Source organism: Drosophila willistoni, unplaced genomic scaffold, assembly GCF_018902025.1.
Source record: "Drosophila willistoni isolate 14030-0811.24 unplaced genomic scaffold, UCI_dwil_1.1 Seg547, whole genome shotgun sequence".
In the NCBI taxonomy this organism is placed as follows: Eukaryota; Metazoa; Arthropoda; class Insecta; order Diptera; family Drosophilidae; genus Drosophila; species Drosophila willistoni.
This window is the reverse complement of record NW_025814472.1, coordinates 8,760-26,346: the sequence shown is the minus strand read 5'-3', so window position 1 is coordinate 26,346 and position 17,587 is coordinate 8,760. Positions and strand designations below refer to the sequence as shown.

Below are 17,587 nucleotides of genomic sequence, written 5' to 3'. Positions count from 1 at the left end.
CTTTCGAATTAGGGGAAATTACCGCCTTTTTCGCTTCGATCTTAGGTTTAACTTTTTCCGCATTCAATTTAGCACAATTTGGTGCATCCTTCCACTTTGGAACCTTCAGTTTTTGGGCAAATTTTTTAAACTTGCCGTTTCCCGGTTTATTAAAGTTAGGCCAGTCAGGATTGGTCATTTTTACTTGAAATTTGTTTTTACTTGAAATTTGTTTTAATTATTAGAACTATACTCTCGAGCACGATTTTATAGAATGAGAAATATCGGAGTAGGAAATGAGGCAGGTAAACAAGGCAAATGGACATGGCCTACTTTTCACTTTTTATTTTCACTCTCCCGCCTACTGCCTTTGTCGGTCAGTGTCTGATCAGGATTTCATAATAATCTTTCTATTAACATATTTTAGTTGTGATTCTATTAAATATCTAGGTGTATTTACAGTGGAATATTGAGGGAATGGCTTTTAAGTGGCTCCACAACACACGCAAGACCAGATTTATTCGATTGATGAGGATAAAGTACGTTCTTTAAAAAATCGAATTAAACACTTATTCCATTGTTACCATAACAACTTAAGAAAGCTTTTGGCGTTACTTCCTAATTATTACATACTTGGGCCGAGTCAAGATAAACCTTTCCACCATTTACTTGGATATTCGTGCATCTACTTCTTATTCTAAGTATCAAGTAAAAAAATATAACTTAAACTTATAATCAATTATACATATAGATTTCTGTCACTGCTCAAATGTAAAAATGTACATTAGTCAGCTAGCTAGAAAAATTGGCCATGTCCGCCTGTTTTTAGCTCTCTGAAAGCAATAGCTAATTGGATGAATTCCGGTCCAAAATAAGATGAGCTCCTCGGGACGCCCAATCGAACTACCAAGCAACCAAATTTCCAAAAAAATTTCTATAATCGTTGTCAATTCTAATGCAAAAAAATTCAATATATACGTAATCCTTATTTTCTTTTATTTGCTTTGTCCTCATCTTTCTTCACCTTAACCAAAACTTTTTGGTCATTTCCAGTGATATTTATCTTGGTGTGTCCTTTTCGTATGGCCAGCTCTCGGGGATGTTTATTAACGATTTTCTTGAACTTTTCCAGTTGATCGACCTTAGCTGCGGCCTTAAGCCATTCTTTTTTATTTCCTATTTTTTGTACTTCTTTACCATCTGACTTCAGGCTTTTGACCGCCATTTTTTTCACGTTATCGGCCACACGATGTTTTTTCTTGATACTCCTTGGTTTGGAAGTCGGATTTCTAGAGAGTGGGCGCACCTTACGGGAAACGTGGCCAAAAGGAGCCATCACCATTACTTTCGTATTAGTGGAAATTACCGCCTTTTTCGCTTCGATCTTAGGTTTAACTTTTTCCGCATTCAATTTAGCACATTTTGGTGCATCCTTCCACTTTGGCGCCAATCTAAGGCCATCTTTGGAACCTTCAGTTTTTGGGCAAATTTTTTAAACTTGCCGTTTCCCGGTTTATTAAAGTTAGGCCAGTCAGGATTGGTCATTTTTACTTGAAATTTGTTTTTACTTGAAATTTGTTTTAATTATTAGAACTATACTCTCGAGCACGATTTTCTAGAATGTGAAATATGGAAGTAGGAAATGAGGCAGGTAAACTAGGCAAATGGACATGGCCTACTTTTCAATTTTTATTTTTCACTCTCCCGCCTACTGCCTTTGTCGGTAAAGAACTGATTTTAGTCTATAATCTAGTTGTATTTACAGTGGAATATTGAGTTAATGGCTTTTAAGTGGCTCCACAATACCCGCAAGACCAGATTTATTCGATTGATGAGGATAAAGCACGTTCTTTAAAAAATCGTATTAAACACTTTTTATATTGTTACCATAACAACTTAGGAAAGCTTTTGGGGTTACTTCCTAATTATTACATATTTGGGTCTATTGAAGATAAACCTTTCCACCATTTACTTGGATATTCGTGCATCTACTTCTTATTCAAACTATCAAGTAAATGAAGTAAGTAAGTCGTCTCGCCGACTTAGGTATACCATACACCAGTAAAGCAAATATTTCAACTTTATTAAACAAATGCATTTTCACTTGCTTCTTACAAGCATATCTTAGTATCTCGCTCACTCAATCATACGAGCACCCTAGCGCCCCACCAGCCAACGGCCGACTCCGGCCTTATGGAAAAACGTTTATATGCATAACTCGACTGTTTTGACTGTCCGATTTTGATCAAATTTGGTATTTTGCTAGATATTAGTATTAAATTTAAGTGTGCCAATTTCACCCTATGCGTGTATCGTATAAAAATATGACTTAAACTTATAATCAATTATACATATCGATTTCTGTCACTGCTCAAATGTAAAAATGTACATCAGTCTGCTAGCTAGAAAAATTGGCCATGTCCGCCTGTTTTTAGCTCTCTGAAAGCAATAGCTAATTGGATGAATTCCGGTCCAAAATAAGATGAGCTCCTCGGGACGCCCAATCGAACTACCAAGCAACCAAATTTCCCCATTGTAAAGAGCAAAAGATATAAAATTGCATTAACAATCCAGATGTTTACTTATTTTTAAATACAAATTTGGGTCGAAAAAAGTCATTATAGAAATTTTAAAAAATTTCTATAATCGTTGTCAATTCTAATGCAAAAAAATTCAATATATACATAAGCCTTTTCTTTATTTGCTTTGTCCTCTTCTTTCTTCACTTTAACCAAAACTTTTTGGTTATTTCTAGCGATATTTATCTTGGTGTGTCCTTTTCGTATGGCCAGCTCTCGGGGATGTTTATTAACGATTTTCTTGAACTTTTCCAGTTGATCGACCTTAGTTGCGGCCTTAAGCCATTCTTTTTTATTTCTTATTTTTTGTACTTCTTTACCAACTGACTTCAGGTTTTGACCGCCATTTTTTTACGTTATCGGCCACACGACGTTTTTTCTTGATACTCCTTGGTTTGGAAGTCGGACTTCTAGTGAGTGGGCGCACCTCACGGGAAACGTGGCCAAAACGAGCCATCACCATTACTTTCGTATTAGGGGAAATTACCGCCTTTTTCGCTTCGATCTTAGGTTTAACTTTTTCCGCATTCAATTTAGCACATTTTGGTGCATCCTTCCACTTTGGCGCCAATCTAAGGCCATCTTTGGAACCTTCAGTTTTTGGGCAAATTTTTTAAACTTGCCGTTTCCCGGTTTATTAAAGTTAGGCCAGTCAGGATTAGTCATTTTTACTTGAAATTTGTTTTTACTTGAAATTTGTTTTAATTATTAGAACTATACTCTCGAGCACGATTTTCTAGAATGTGAAATATCGGAGTAGGAAATGAGGCAGGTAAACAAGGCAAATGGACATGGCCTACTTTTCACTTTTTATTTTTCACTCTCCCGCCTACTGCCTTTGTCGGTCAGTGTCTGATCAGGATTTCATAATAATCTTTCTATTAACATATTTTAGTTGTGATTCTATTAAATATTACATTTAAGTCTAATATATTATATCTTAATTTTATTTCTTTGAATGGTTAACACTAAAATACTGATTATAGTCTATAATCTAGTTGTATTTACAGTGGAATATTGAGGGAATGGCTTTTAAGTGGCTCCACAATACCCGCAAGACCAGATTTATTCGATTGATGGGGATAAAGCAAGTTCTTTAAAAAATCGAATTAAACACTTATTCCATTGTTACCATAACAACTTAAAAAAGCTTTTGGGGTTACTTCCTAATTATTACATATTTGGGCCTAGTCAAGATATACCTTTCCACCATTTACTTGTATATTCGTGCATCTACTTCTTATTCAAACTATCAAGTAAAAAAATATGACTTAAACTTATAACCAATTATACATATCGATTTCTGTCACTGCTCAAATGTAAAATGTACCTCAAATGTAAAAATGTACATCAGTCTGCTAGCTAGAAAATTGGCCATGTCCGCCTGTTTTTAGCTCTCTGAAAGCAATAGCTAATTGGATGAATTCCGGTCCAAAATAAGATGAGCTCCTCGGGACGCCCAATCGAACTACCAAGCAACCAAATTTCCCCATTGTAAAGAGCAAAAGATATAAAATTGCATTAACAATCCAGATGTTTACTTATTTTTAAATACAAATTTGGGTCGAAAAAAGTAATTATAGAAATTTAAAAAAATTTATAGAATCGTTGTCATTTCTAATGCAAAAAAATTCAATATATACATAAGCCTTTTCTTTTATTTGCTTTGTCCTCTTCTTTCTTCACTTTAACCAAAACTTTTTGGTCATTTTTAGCGATATTTATCTTGGTGTGTCCTTTCCGTATGGCCAGCTCTCGGGGATGTTTATTAACGATTTTCTTGAACTTTTCCAGTTGATCGACCTTAGTTGCGGCCTTAAGCCATTCTTTTTTATTTCTTATTTTTTGTACTTCTTTACCAACTGACTTCAGGTTTTTGACCGCCATTTTTTTACGTTATCGGCCACACGACGTTTTTTCTTGATACTCCTTGGTTTGGAAGTCGGACTTCTAGTGAGTGGGCGCACCTCACGGGAAACGTGGCCAAAAGGAGCCATCACCATTACTTTCGTATTAGGGGAAATTACCGCCTTTTTCGCTTTGATCTTAGGTTTAACTTTTTCCGCATTCAATTTAGCACATTTTGGTGCATCCTTCCACTTTGGCGCCAATCTAAGGCCATCTTTGGAACCTTCAGTTTTTGGGCAAATTTTTTAAACTTGCCGTTTCCCGGTTTATTAAAGTTAGGCCAGTCAGGATTGGTCATTTTTACTTGAAATTTGTTTTTACTTGAAATTTGTTTTAATTATTAGAACTATACTCTCGAGCACGATTTTCTAGAATGTGAAATATCGGAGTAGGAAATGAGGCAGGTAAACAAGGCAAATGGACATGGCCTACTTTTCACTTTTTATTTTTCACTCTCCCGCCTACTGCCTTTGTCGGTCAGTGTCTGATCAGGATTTCATAATAATCTTTCTATTACATATTTTAGTTGTGATTCTATTAATATTACATTTAAGTCTAATATATTATGTCTTATTTTATTTCTTTGAATGGTTAACACTAAAATACTGATTATAGTCTATAATCTAGTTGTATTTACAGTGGAATATTGAGGGAATGGCTTTTAAGTGGCTCCACAATACCCGCAAGACCAGATTTATTCGATTGATGGGGATAAAGCACGTTCTTTAAAAAATCGAATTAAACACTTATTCCATTGTTACCATAACAACTTAAAAAAGCTTTTGGGGTTACTTCCTAATTATTACATATTTGGGCCTAGTCAAGATATACCTTTCCACCATTTACTTGTATATTCGTGCATCTACTTCTTATTCAAACTATCAAGTAAAAAAATATGACTTAAACTTATAACCAATTATACATATCGATTTCTGTCACTGCTCAAATGTAAAAATGTACATCAGTCTGCTAGCTAGAAAAATTGGCCATGTCCGCCTGTTTTTAGCTCTCTGAAAGCAATAGCTAATTGGATGAATTCCGGTCCAAAATAAGATGAGCTCCTCGGGACGCCCAATCGAACTACCAAGCAACCAAATTTCCCCATTGTAAAGAGCAAAAGATATAAAATTGCATTAACAATCCAGATGTTTACTTATTTTAAATACAAATTTGGGTCGAAAAAAGTAATTATAGAAATTTAAAAAAATTTATAGAATCGTTGTCAATTCTAATGCAAAAAAATTCAATATATACGTAATCCTATTTTCTTTTATTTGCTTTGTCCTCATCTTTCTTCACCTTAACCAAAACTTTTTGGTCATTTCAGTGATATTTATCTTGGTGTGTCCTTTTCGTATGGCCAGCTCTTGGGGATGTTTATTAACGATTTTCTTGAACTTTTCCAGTTGATCGACCTTAGTTGCGGCCTTAAGCCATTCTTTTTTATTTCTTATTTTTTGTACTTCTTTACCATCTGACTTCATGCTTTTGACCGCCATTTTTTTCACGTTATCGGCCACACGATGTTTTTTCTTGATACTCCTTGGTTTGGGAGTAGGACTTCTAGTGAGTGGGCGTACCTCACGGGAAACGTGGCCAAAAGGGGCAATCACTGCTACTTTCGTATTAGGCGAAATACCGCCTTCTCCGTTTGGTTCTAGGTTTAACTTTATCCGCTTTAAAACCTTTGAATTTTGGACGAGCATTAAATTTAGCACATTTTGGTGCATCCTTCCACTTTGGCTTGGCTTCATATTTGTCTGCGCAATCTGTAGCCATTTTTTGGGAACCTTCAGTTTTTGGGCAAATTGTTTAAACTTGCCGTTTTTGTTAAAGTTAGGCCAATAGGGATTGGGCATTTTTATTTGAAATTTTTTATACTTTAAATTTGTTTTAATTATTAGAACTATACTCTCGAGCACGATTTTCTAGAATGTGAAATATGGAAGTAGGAAATGAGGCAGGTAAACTAGGCAAATGGACATGGCCTACTTTTCACTTTTTATTTTTCACTCTCCCGCCTACTGCCTTTGTCGGTAAAGAACTGATTTTAGTCTATAATCTAGTTGTATTTACAGTGGAATATTGAGGGAATGGCTTTTAAGTGGCTCCACAATACACGCAAGACCAGATTTATTCGATTGATGGGGATAAAGCACGTTCTTTAAAAAATCGAATTAAACACTTATTCCATTGTTACCATAACAACTTAAAAAAGCTTTTGGGGTTACTTCCTAATTATTACATATTTGGGTCTATTCAAGATAAACCTTTCCACCATTTACTTGGATATTCGTGCATCTACTTCTTATTCAAACTATCAAGTAAAAAAATATGACTTAAACTTATAATCAATTATACATATCGATTTCTGTCACTGCTCAAATGTAAAAATGTACATCAGTCTGCTAGCTAGAAAAATTGGCCATGTCCGCCTGTTTTTAGCTCTCTGAAAGCAATAGCTAATGGATGAATTCCGGTCCAAAATAAGATGAGCTCCTCGGGACGCCCAATCGAACTACCAAGCAACCAAATTTCCCCATTGTAAAGAGCAAAAGATATAAAATTGCATTAACAATCCAGATGTTTACTTATTTTCAAATACAAATATGGGTTGAAAAAAGTCATTACAGAAATTTTAAAAAATTTGTAGAATCGTTGTCATTTCTAATGCAAAAAAATTCAATATATACATAAGCCTTTTCTTTTATTTGCTTTGTCCTCATCTTTCTTCACCTTAACCAAAACTTTTTGGTCATTTCCAGTGATATTTATCTTGGTGTGTCCTTTTCGTATGGCCAGCTCTCGGGGATGTTTATTAACGATTTTCTTGAACTTTTCCAGTTGATCGACCTTAGCTGCGGCCTTAAGCCATTCTTTTTTATTTCTTATTTTTTGTACTTCTTTACCATCTGACTTCAGGCTTTTGACCGCCATTTTTTTCACGTTATCGGCCACACGATGTTTTTTCTTGATACTCCTTGGTTTGGGAGTAGGACTTCTAGTGAGTGGGCGTACCTCACGGGAAACGTGGCCAAAAGGGGCAATCACTGCTACTTTCGTATTAGGCGAAAATACCGCCTTCTCCGTTTTGGTTCTAGGTTTAACTTTATCCGCTTTAAAACCTTTGATTAAATTTAGCACATTTTGGTGCATCCTTCCACTTTGGCTTGGCTTCATAATTTGTTGCGCCAATCTGTAGCCATTTTTTTGGGAACCTTCAGTTTTTGGGCAAATTTTTAAACTTGCCGTTTTTGTTAAAGTTAGGCCAATAGGGATTGGGCATTTTTATTTGAAATTTTTTATACTTTAAATTTGTTTTAATTATTAGAACTATACTCTCGAGCACGATTTTCTAGAATGTGAAATATGGAAGTAGGAAATGAGGCAGGTAAACTAGGCAAATGGACATGGCCTACTTTTCACTTTTTATTTTTCACTCTCCCGCCTACTGCCTTTGTCGGTAAAGAACTGATTTTAGTCTATAATCTAGTTGTATTTACAGTGGAATATTGAGGGAATGGCTTTTAAGTGGCTCCACAATACCCGCAAGACCAGATTTATTCGATTGATGGGGATAAAGCACGTTCTTTAAAAAATCGAATTAAACACTTATTCCATTGTTACCATAACAACTTAAAAAAGCTTTTGGGGTTACTTCCTAATTATTACATATTTGGGTCTATTCAAGATAAACCTTTCCACCATTTACTTGGATATTCGTGCATCTACTTCTTATTCAAACTATCAAGTAAAAAAATATGACTTAAACTTATAATCAATTATACATATCGATTTCTGTCACTGCTCAAATGTAAAAATGTACATCAGTCTGCTAGCTAGAAAAATTGGCCATGTCCGCCTGTTTTTAGCTCTCTGAAAGCAATAGCTAATTGGATGAATTCCGGTCCAAAATAAGATGAGCTCCTCGGGACGCCCAATCGAACTACCAAGCAACCAAATTTCCCCATTGTAAAGAGCAAAAGATATAAAATTGCATTAACAATCCAGATGTTTACTTATTTTCAAATACAAATATGGGTTGAAAAAAGTCATTACAGAAATTTTAAAAAATTTGTAGAATCGTTGTCATTTCTAATGCAAAAAAATTCAATATATACATAAGCCTTTTCTTTTATTTGCTTTGTCCTCATCTTTCTTCACCTTAACCAAAACTTTTTGGTCATTTCCAGTGATATTTATCTTGGTGTGTCCTTTTCGTATGGCCAGCTCTCGGGGATGTTTATTAACGATTTTCTTGAACTTTTCCAGTTGATCGACCTTAGCTGCGGCCTTAAGCCATTCTTTTTTATTTCTTATTTTTTGTACTCTTTACCATCTGACTTCAGGCTTTTCACCGCCATTTTTTTCACGTTATCGGCCACACGATGTTTTTTCTTGATACTCCTTGGTTTGGGAGTAGGACTTCTAGTGAGTGGGCGTACCTCACGGGAAACGTGGCCAAAAGGGGCAATCACTGCTACTTTCGTATTAGGCGAAAATACCGCTTCTCCGTTTTGGTTCCAGGTTTAACTTTATCCGCTTTAAAACCTTTGAATTTGGACGAGCATTAAATTTAGCACATTTTGGTGCATCCTTCCACTTTGGCTTGGGCTTCATAATTTGTCTGCGCCAATCTGTAGCCATTTTTTTGGGAACCTTCAGTTTTTGGGCAAATTGTTTAAACTTGCCGTTTTTGTTAAAGTTAGCCCAATAGGGATTGGTCATTTTTATTTGAAATTTATTTATACTTTAAATTTGTTTTAATTATTAGAACTATACTCTCGAGCACGATTTTCTAGAATGTGAAATATGGAAGTAGGAAATGAGGCAGGTAAACTAGGCAAATGGACATGGCCTACTTTTCACTTTTTATTTTTCACTCTCCCGCCTACTGCCTTTGTCGGTAAAGAACTGATTTTAGTCTATAATCTAGTTGTATTTACAGTGGAATATTGAGGGAATGGCTTTTAAGTGGCTCCACAATACCCGCAAGACCAGATTTATTCGATTGATGGGGATAAAGCACGTTCTTTAAAAAATCGAATTAAACACTTATTCCATTGTTACCATAACAACTTAAAAAAGCTTTTGGGGTTACTTCCTAATTATTACATATTTGGGTCTATTCAAGATAAACCTTTCCACCATTTACTTGGATATTCGTGCATCTACTTCTTATTCAAACTATCAAGTAAAAAAATATGACTTAAACTTATAATCAATTATACATATCGATTTCTGTCACTGCTCAAATGTAAAAATGTACATCAGTCTGCTAGCTAGAAAATTGGCCATGTCCGCCTGTTTTTAACTCTCTGAAAGCAATAGCTAATTGGATGAATTCCGGTCCAAAATAAGATGAGCTCCTCGGGACGCCCAATCGAACAACCAAGCAACCAAATTTCCCATGTAAAGAGCAAAAGATATAAAATTGCATTAACAATCCAGATGTTTACTTATTTTCAAATACAAATATGGGTTGAAAAAAGTCATTACAGAAATTTTAAAAAATTTGTAGAATCGTTGTCATTTCTAATGCAAAAAAATTCAATATATACATAAGCCTTTTCTTTTATTTGCTTTGTCCTCTTCTTTCTTCACTTTAACCAAAACTTTTCCTTATGAAACTTTTCCTTTTTCGCTTCGATCTTAGGTTTAACTTTTTCCGCATTCAATTTAGCACATTTTGGTGCATCCTTCCACTTTGGCGCCAATCTAAGGCATCTTTGGAACCTTCAGTTTTTGGGCAAATTTTTAAACTTGCCGTTTCCCGGTTTATTAAAGTTAGGCCAGTCAGGATTGGTCATTTTTACTTGAAATTTGTTTTTACTTGAAATTTGTTTTAATTATTAGAACTATACTCTCGAGCACGATTTTCTAGAATGTGAAATATCGGAGTAGGAAATGAGGCAGGTAAACAAGGCAAATGGACATGGCCTACTTTTCACTTTTTATTTTTCACTCTCCCGCCTACTGCCTTTGTCGTCAGTGTCTGATCAGGATTTCATAATAATCTTTCTATTAACATATTTTAGTTGTGATTCTATTAAATATTACATTTAAGTCTAATATATTATGTCTTAATTTTATTTCTTTGAATGGTTAACACTAAAATACTGATTATAGTCTATAATCTAGTTGTATTTACAGTGGAATATTGAGGGAATGGCTTTTAAGTGGCTCCACAATACCCGCAAGACCAGATTTATTCGATTGATGGGGATAAAGCACGTTCTTTAAAAAATCGAATTAAACACTTATTCCATTGTTACCATAACAACTTAAAAAAGCTTTTGGGGTTACTTCCTAATTATTACATATTTGGGCCTAGTCAAAATATACCTTTCCACCATTTACTTGTATATTCGTGCATCTACTTCTTATTCAAACTATTAAGTAAAAAAATATGACTTAAACTTATAACCAATTATACATATCGATTTCTGTCACTGCTCAAATGTAAAAATGTACATCAGTCTGCTAGCTAGAAAAATTGGCCATGTCCGCCTGTTTTTAGCTCTCTGAAAGCAATAGCTAATTGGATGAATTCCGGTCCAAAATAAGATGAGCTCCTCGGGACGCCCAATCGAACTACCAAGCAACCAAATTTCCCCATTGTAAAGAGCAAAAGATATAAAATTGCATTAACAATCCAGATGTTTACTTATTTTAAATACAAATTTGGGTCGAAAAAAGTAATTATAGAAATTTAAAAAAATTTATAGAATCGTTGTCAATTCTAATGCAAAAAAATTCAATATATACGTAATCCTTATTTTCTTTTATTTGCTTTGTCCTTATCTTTCTTCACCTTAACCAAAACTTTTTGGTCATTTCCAGTGATATTTATCTTGGTGTGTCCTTTTCGTATGGCCAGCTCTCGGGGATGTTTATTAACGATTTTCTTGAACTTTTCCAGTTGATCGACCTTAGTTGCGGCCTTAAGCCATTCTTTTTTATTTCTTATTTTTTGTACTTTACCAACTGACTTCAGGTTTTTGACCGCCATTTTTTTACGTTATCGGCCACACGCCGTTTTTTCTTGATACTCCTTGGTTTGGAAGTCGGACTTCTAGTGAGTGGGCGCACCTCAAGGGAAACTTGGCCAAAAGGAGCCATCACCATTACTTTCGTATTAGGGGAAATTACCGCCTTTTTCGCTTCGATCTTAGGTTTAACTTTTTCCGCATTAAATTTAGCACATTTTGGTGCATCCTTCCACTTTGGCGCCAATCTAAGGCCATCTTTAGAACCTTCAGTTTTTGGGCAAATTTTTTAAACTTGCCGTTTCCCAGTTTATTAAAGTTAGGCCAGTCAGGATTGGTCATTTTTACTTGAAATTTGTTTTTACTTGAAATTTGTTTTTACTTGAAATGTTTTTATTATTAGAACTATACTCTCGAGCACGATTTTCTAGAATGTGAAATATCGGAGTAGGAATGAGGCAGGTAAACAAGGCAAATGGACATGGCCTACTTTTCACTTTTATTTTTCACTCTCCCGCCTACTGCCTTTGTCGGTCAGTGTCTGATCAGGATTTCATAATAATCTTTCTATTAACATATTTTAGTTGTGATTCTATAAATATTACATTTAAGTCTAATATATTATGTCTTAATTTTATTTCTTTGAATGGTTATCATACGTTAGCCATCTGGCAACTCTGCTGGCTTGACGCCATGAACAGTTCAGCCGGTCGTTCGCAGCAAGCATACGCGTTATAAACTTGCGATATATATACATATATGTAATTTCAATATCACCTAATCAATAAACATTCTAAGATATTTCAAACTGGCGACGAGGATGGGATGCTAATTATCATCCGAAATAAACTTGGAATTATTAACGCAAAATATCAAAAAATTGTCACGCACAAAAGCATACATATTCGTTTACATATACATGCTGTGGTGAAATTTTGCAAACGTTTACACACACATTTGCATGGCAGAGTCGCTTGCTGGTGAATTTGGAGAGATTAGATTGGCCGGCGTTTTTGAGGAAAAGAAGGAAGTAATTGATTCTACGAGTGCTAAATATACTCAACGGAACCCAATTATGACGACAGTTGGAAGTTTGGAACCGTTTGATTTGGGACAGCCAAATAAATGGGGCTCATATTTGGAGCGATTTAAATTGTTCCTGCTTGCCAATGATGTCAACGACGAGGGTCGCAAAAAGCATCTTTCCTCACATTGGTCGGAGCACCAGTCTACGATCTTTTGACATCATTGGCGTTTCCAAACCAGGTCAGTACATTACCGTTAGACCAAATTGAGAAGATTCTAACTGATCATCTATGTCCACGTCCATCGGAAATCGCGGCATTTTATCATTTTCACAAACGTGATCAACATCCGGATGAGACCGTCGGAAACTATCTCGCAGCCCTGCGGGCATTGGCAGTGGGTTGCAATTTTGGAGCAGCGTTGGACAGAATGCTGCGTGGTCGTTTTGTATGCGGCATGAGGGATGAAAGCTTACAGAGAAGTTTTCTTGCAGACACTGAATTGACAGTGCAGAAAGTTTTGGAGAGAGCAACTACTAGTGAAGCTGCAGCAGCGAGTGCAAAGGCTATCAGACAGCCTAACGAGACTATCCACAGCATCAAATCACAGCGCCCTCAACAACCACATAAAGGAAAAGGACAACAATGTGCGGGTTGTGCCGGTGCACACGGCCGGCAGCAATGCCCTTATCGTGAAGCAATATGTCACGGCTGTGGCCGGAAGGGCCATCTTAAGCGTGTCTGCCGGAGTAATGACTCGTCGAACGATGTTCATCCAGTAAAGGGCAAAAATTCACGTGGGAAATCGGTAAACCTCATATCTAATCTGGTGAGCCTGAAGAAACGTATCACGGTACAGATTAATGGAAAATCGTGTACTTTTGAAGTGGATTCTGGATCTGACGTAACTATGATGACGTTGCGGACTTATGATCGTATCTGGCCAACAAACAAGCCTAAAGTTTACAACTACGATCCGGGGTTTAGTGACTACCAACACAACCCAATCCAGATACTAAGTAGGAGTTTTTGATGTATCAATTTATTACAACGGTCGTAATATTGATAATCTACCAGTCATCGTCACTAAAAGCGGTTGTAGCGACCTTCTGGGTTGTAACTGGTTCGACCCACTAGGCATCAGTATCAAGGGCATACATTCAGTGGGCAGTGACGTACAGATCGCAGGCGTTCTGAATAAGTTCGAACACTTATTCTCAACAGAACTTGGTTGTTACACTGGTCCGCCAGTCATATTAAACATTGATGCTACAGTGCCACCAGTGCGACTACCTCCACGCCGAATTCCATATGCTCTAAAGGGACTAGTCGAAGAGGAGCTGGATCGCCAATGCAAGCAAGGGATTCTTAAACCTGTGGAGTATTCAGATTGGGCCACTCCTATTGTACCAGTTATCAAGAAGGACGGTTCAATTCGTATTTGCGGCGACTATAAATCAACTTTAAACAAAGCGGTTAAGCCGCACTGCCATCAAATACCGGCGATCAACACTTTGCTGGCATCTATGGAAGGTGGATCGATTTTTGCCAAAATTGATCTGGCTCAAGCTTATCAGCAGTTAGTAGTCGACGAAAACTCGTCTTTGCTGCAAACAATCAGTACACATAGGGTGCATTCAAAGTTACTCGATTGCAATTCGGCATTTCATCAGCACCAGGCATTTTTCAAAGCTGTATTGAGAATGTGGTACAGAATATTTCCGGAGTCTTACCATATTTTGATGACATTGTAATAATTGGAAAAACGGAAACGGAATTGGCAACTAGATTACAGGAACTGTTTATACGTTTTGACAAAGCCGGACTGCGACTACGCAAGGACAAATGCCAATTCGGAGTACCATTCGTTGAGTTTTTAGGTTTCAAAATTGACTCAACTGGTATAAGACCATGTGCCGATAAAGTCTCGGCAATCAAAGACGCACCAGCACCTAAGGATAAAAAGCAGTTGCAGGCTTTCTTAGGACTACTAAATTTTTATCACTCATTTTTGCCACATAAAGCAACAGTGGCAGAACCCTTACATCGTCTTTTGGATAAAAATGCAACTTGGAGGTGGTACAAACAGTGTGAGAAGGCTTTTTCTACACTTAAGGAACTTATTGGGTCAGACGACGTACTAGTGCATTATGATGGTTCATTGCCACTAGTGCTAGCTTGTGATGCGTCACCATATGGACTCGGTGCAGTTTTAAGTCACAAAATGCCGAATGGAGCGGAGAAACCCATCGCTTTTTACTCCCGTACCTTATCCAAAGCTGAGCGAAATTATGCTCAGATTGATCGAGAAGCTATTGCTTTGGTAGCAGGAGTAAAGAAGTTCCACAACTACGTCTACGGTCGTACTTTCACACTAATCACCGATCATCGACCTCTGTTGGGTATTTTTACCACATCGAAAGCAATCCCAAACATTATTTCAAATCAGATGCTACGTCGATCTTTGTTCCTGTCAGCATATACTTTCGAGCTAGTACACCGCTCCGGATTAAAAATGGGCAATGCGGATTTTCTAAGTCGTTGTCCACTGTCAGCAGCATCGGACGCTGTTAGCACCGACGATGTGCTAATGATCGAATTAGCAGCAACGCCAATCATAAGTGCTGAGGCGATGGCCGCTCAAACATCGAAGGACCCCTTATTGGCGAAAGTATCAAACTGGGTGTTAAGGGGATGGCCTGACATGAAATTGGAGCAATCAGATATTGCATATCCATACTATTGCCGTCGGGAACAGCTCTCTACAAATAAAGGAGTTTTGATTTGGGGAAATCGCGCCGTAGTTCCACCGAAATCCAGAGCAACAATTTTAGCTGCTCTACATGCCGCTCATCCAGGCATTGTAAAAATGAAGGCGTTAGCGCGTAGCTATGTTTGGTGGCCAAACATTGACGCTGAGATTGAGCTTATTGTTAAGAAATGTATTCCATGCCAGCAGAATCGTAACGATCATTCAGAGGCACCGGTGCATCATTGGGAGTCAGCCAAGCGGCCGTGGTCCCGTCTACACATCGATTTTGCAGGACCTTTTCAAGGAAAAACCTTTCTTCTGGTCGTGGATTCTTACTCAAAATGGCTAGAGGTTGCGGTTGTTAGCTCCACTTCTACAGCGGCTACAATTAAAGTTCTCAGGCAACTGTTTGCTACGCATGGGTTACCAGATCAGTTAGTGTCAGACAATGGCACACAACAATCTAATTCCTCCACAACAATCTAATTCGACACATTAGATCAGCACCGTTTCACCCAGCAACAAACGGCCAAGCAGAGCGCATGGTGCAGACCACCAAAAACTACCTTAAAAAACTATCTCCGAGCAATAATATGGATCTAAGCCTTGCTCGATTTTTGTTTAATCAACACATAACTCCACATGCAACGACAAATCGCTCGCCAGCTCAGCTATTGTTAAATCGGGAGTTAAAGTCCTACTTTGATAAACTACAGCCACAAGAAATTTCTAATGGAGCAGAGCCATTTATTAATCAATCGAAATGTTTTGATACAGGCAAATCCGTTTGGGTACGAAACTATGCACCGGGTCCAAAATGGATAAAAGCCTACATATCCGAGCAAACAGGACCAGTGTCTTACAAAGTTCGTCTGACAGACAATCGCATCATAAAGCGTCATTATAACCAAATTCGAAGCCGAGTTGAACAAATAGATGTAAACATATCACATCAGGCACCATCAGCAACTGATAACAACACGGAAGATCCTGCTTCCAGTAACCACTCTAGGCCAGAGAGTCCTATTCAAGATGATCCACAGTCATTGCATGCCTCACCGATGCTACGACGTTCTGCTCGCATGAGACGACCCACTCAATTCTATGAATCATCTGGGTGTTAAGGGGTGTTGTGTATGCAGCCCTATCATACGTTAGCCATCTGGCAACTCTGCTGGCTTGACGCCATGAACAGTTCAGCCGGTCGTTCGCAGCAAGCACACGCGTTATAAACTTGCGATATATATATATGTAATTTTAATATCACCTAATCAATAAACATTCTAAGATATTTCAAATAGTCTATAATCTAGTTGTATTTACAGTGGAATATTGAGGGAATGGCTTTTAAGTGGCTCCACAATACCCGCAAGACCAGATTTATTCGATTGATGGGGATAAAGCACGTTCTTTAAAAAATCGAATTAAACACTTATTCCATTGTTACCATAACAACTTAAAAAAGCTTTTGGGGTTACTTCCTAATTATTACATATTTGGGCCTAGTCAAGATATACCTTTCCACCATTTACTTGTATATTCGTGCATCTACTTCTTATTCAAACTATCAAGTAAAAAAATATGACTTAAACTTATAACCAATTATACATATCGATTTCTGTCACTGCTCAAATGTAAAAATGTACATCAGTCTGCTAGCTAGAAAAATTGGCCATGTCCGCCTGTTTTTAGCTCTCTGAAAGCAATAGCTAATTGGATGAATTCCGGTCTAAAATAAGATGAGCTCCTCGGGCGCCCAATCGAACTACCAAGCAACCAAATTTCCCCATTGTAAAGAGCAAAAGATATAAAATTGCTCTATTTACTTATTTTTAAATACAAATTTGGGTCGAAAAAAGTAATTATAGAAATTTAAAAAAATTTATAGAATCGTTGTCGATTCTAATGCAAAAAAATTCAATATATACGTAATCCTTATTTTCTTTTCTTTGCTTTGTCCTCATCTTTCTTCACCTTAACCAAAACTTTTTGGTCATTTCCAGTGATATTTATCGGGTCCTTCGTATGGCCAGCTCTCGGGGATGTTTATTAACGATTTTATTGAACTTTTCCAGTTGATCGACCTTAGCTGCGGCCTTAAGCCATTCTTTTTTATTTCTTATTTTTTGTACTTCTTTACCATCTGACTTCAGGCTTTTCACCGCCATTTTTTTCACGTTATCGGCCACACGATGTTTTTTCTTGATACTCCTTGGTTTGGGAGTAGGACTTCTAGTGAGTGGGCGTACCTCACGGGAAACGTGGCCAAAAGGGGCAATCACTGCTACTTTCGTATTAGGCGAAAATACCGCCTTCTCCGTTTTGGTTCTAGGTTTAACTTTATCCGCTTTAAAA

At 37.1% G+C, this 17,587-nt stretch overlaps 1 protein-coding gene across 1 annotated transcript; it reads left to right on the top strand.

Moving 5' to 3' along the window:
• Window positions 1–12,530: 12,530 nt before the first annotated feature.
• Window positions 12,531–15,151, top strand: LOC124461601 (the record flags this gene model as incomplete). The annotated part of the gene is made up of 5 exons (XM_047013116.1): window positions 12,531–12,670; window positions 13,091–13,258; window positions 13,315–13,499; window positions 13,558–14,013; window positions 14,760–15,151. Coding segments are annotated over exons 1-5 (1,341 nt in total), but the record flags the coding sequence as incomplete, so codon positions are not given.
• Between the last annotated feature and the right edge of the window lie 2,436 nt (window positions 15,152–17,587).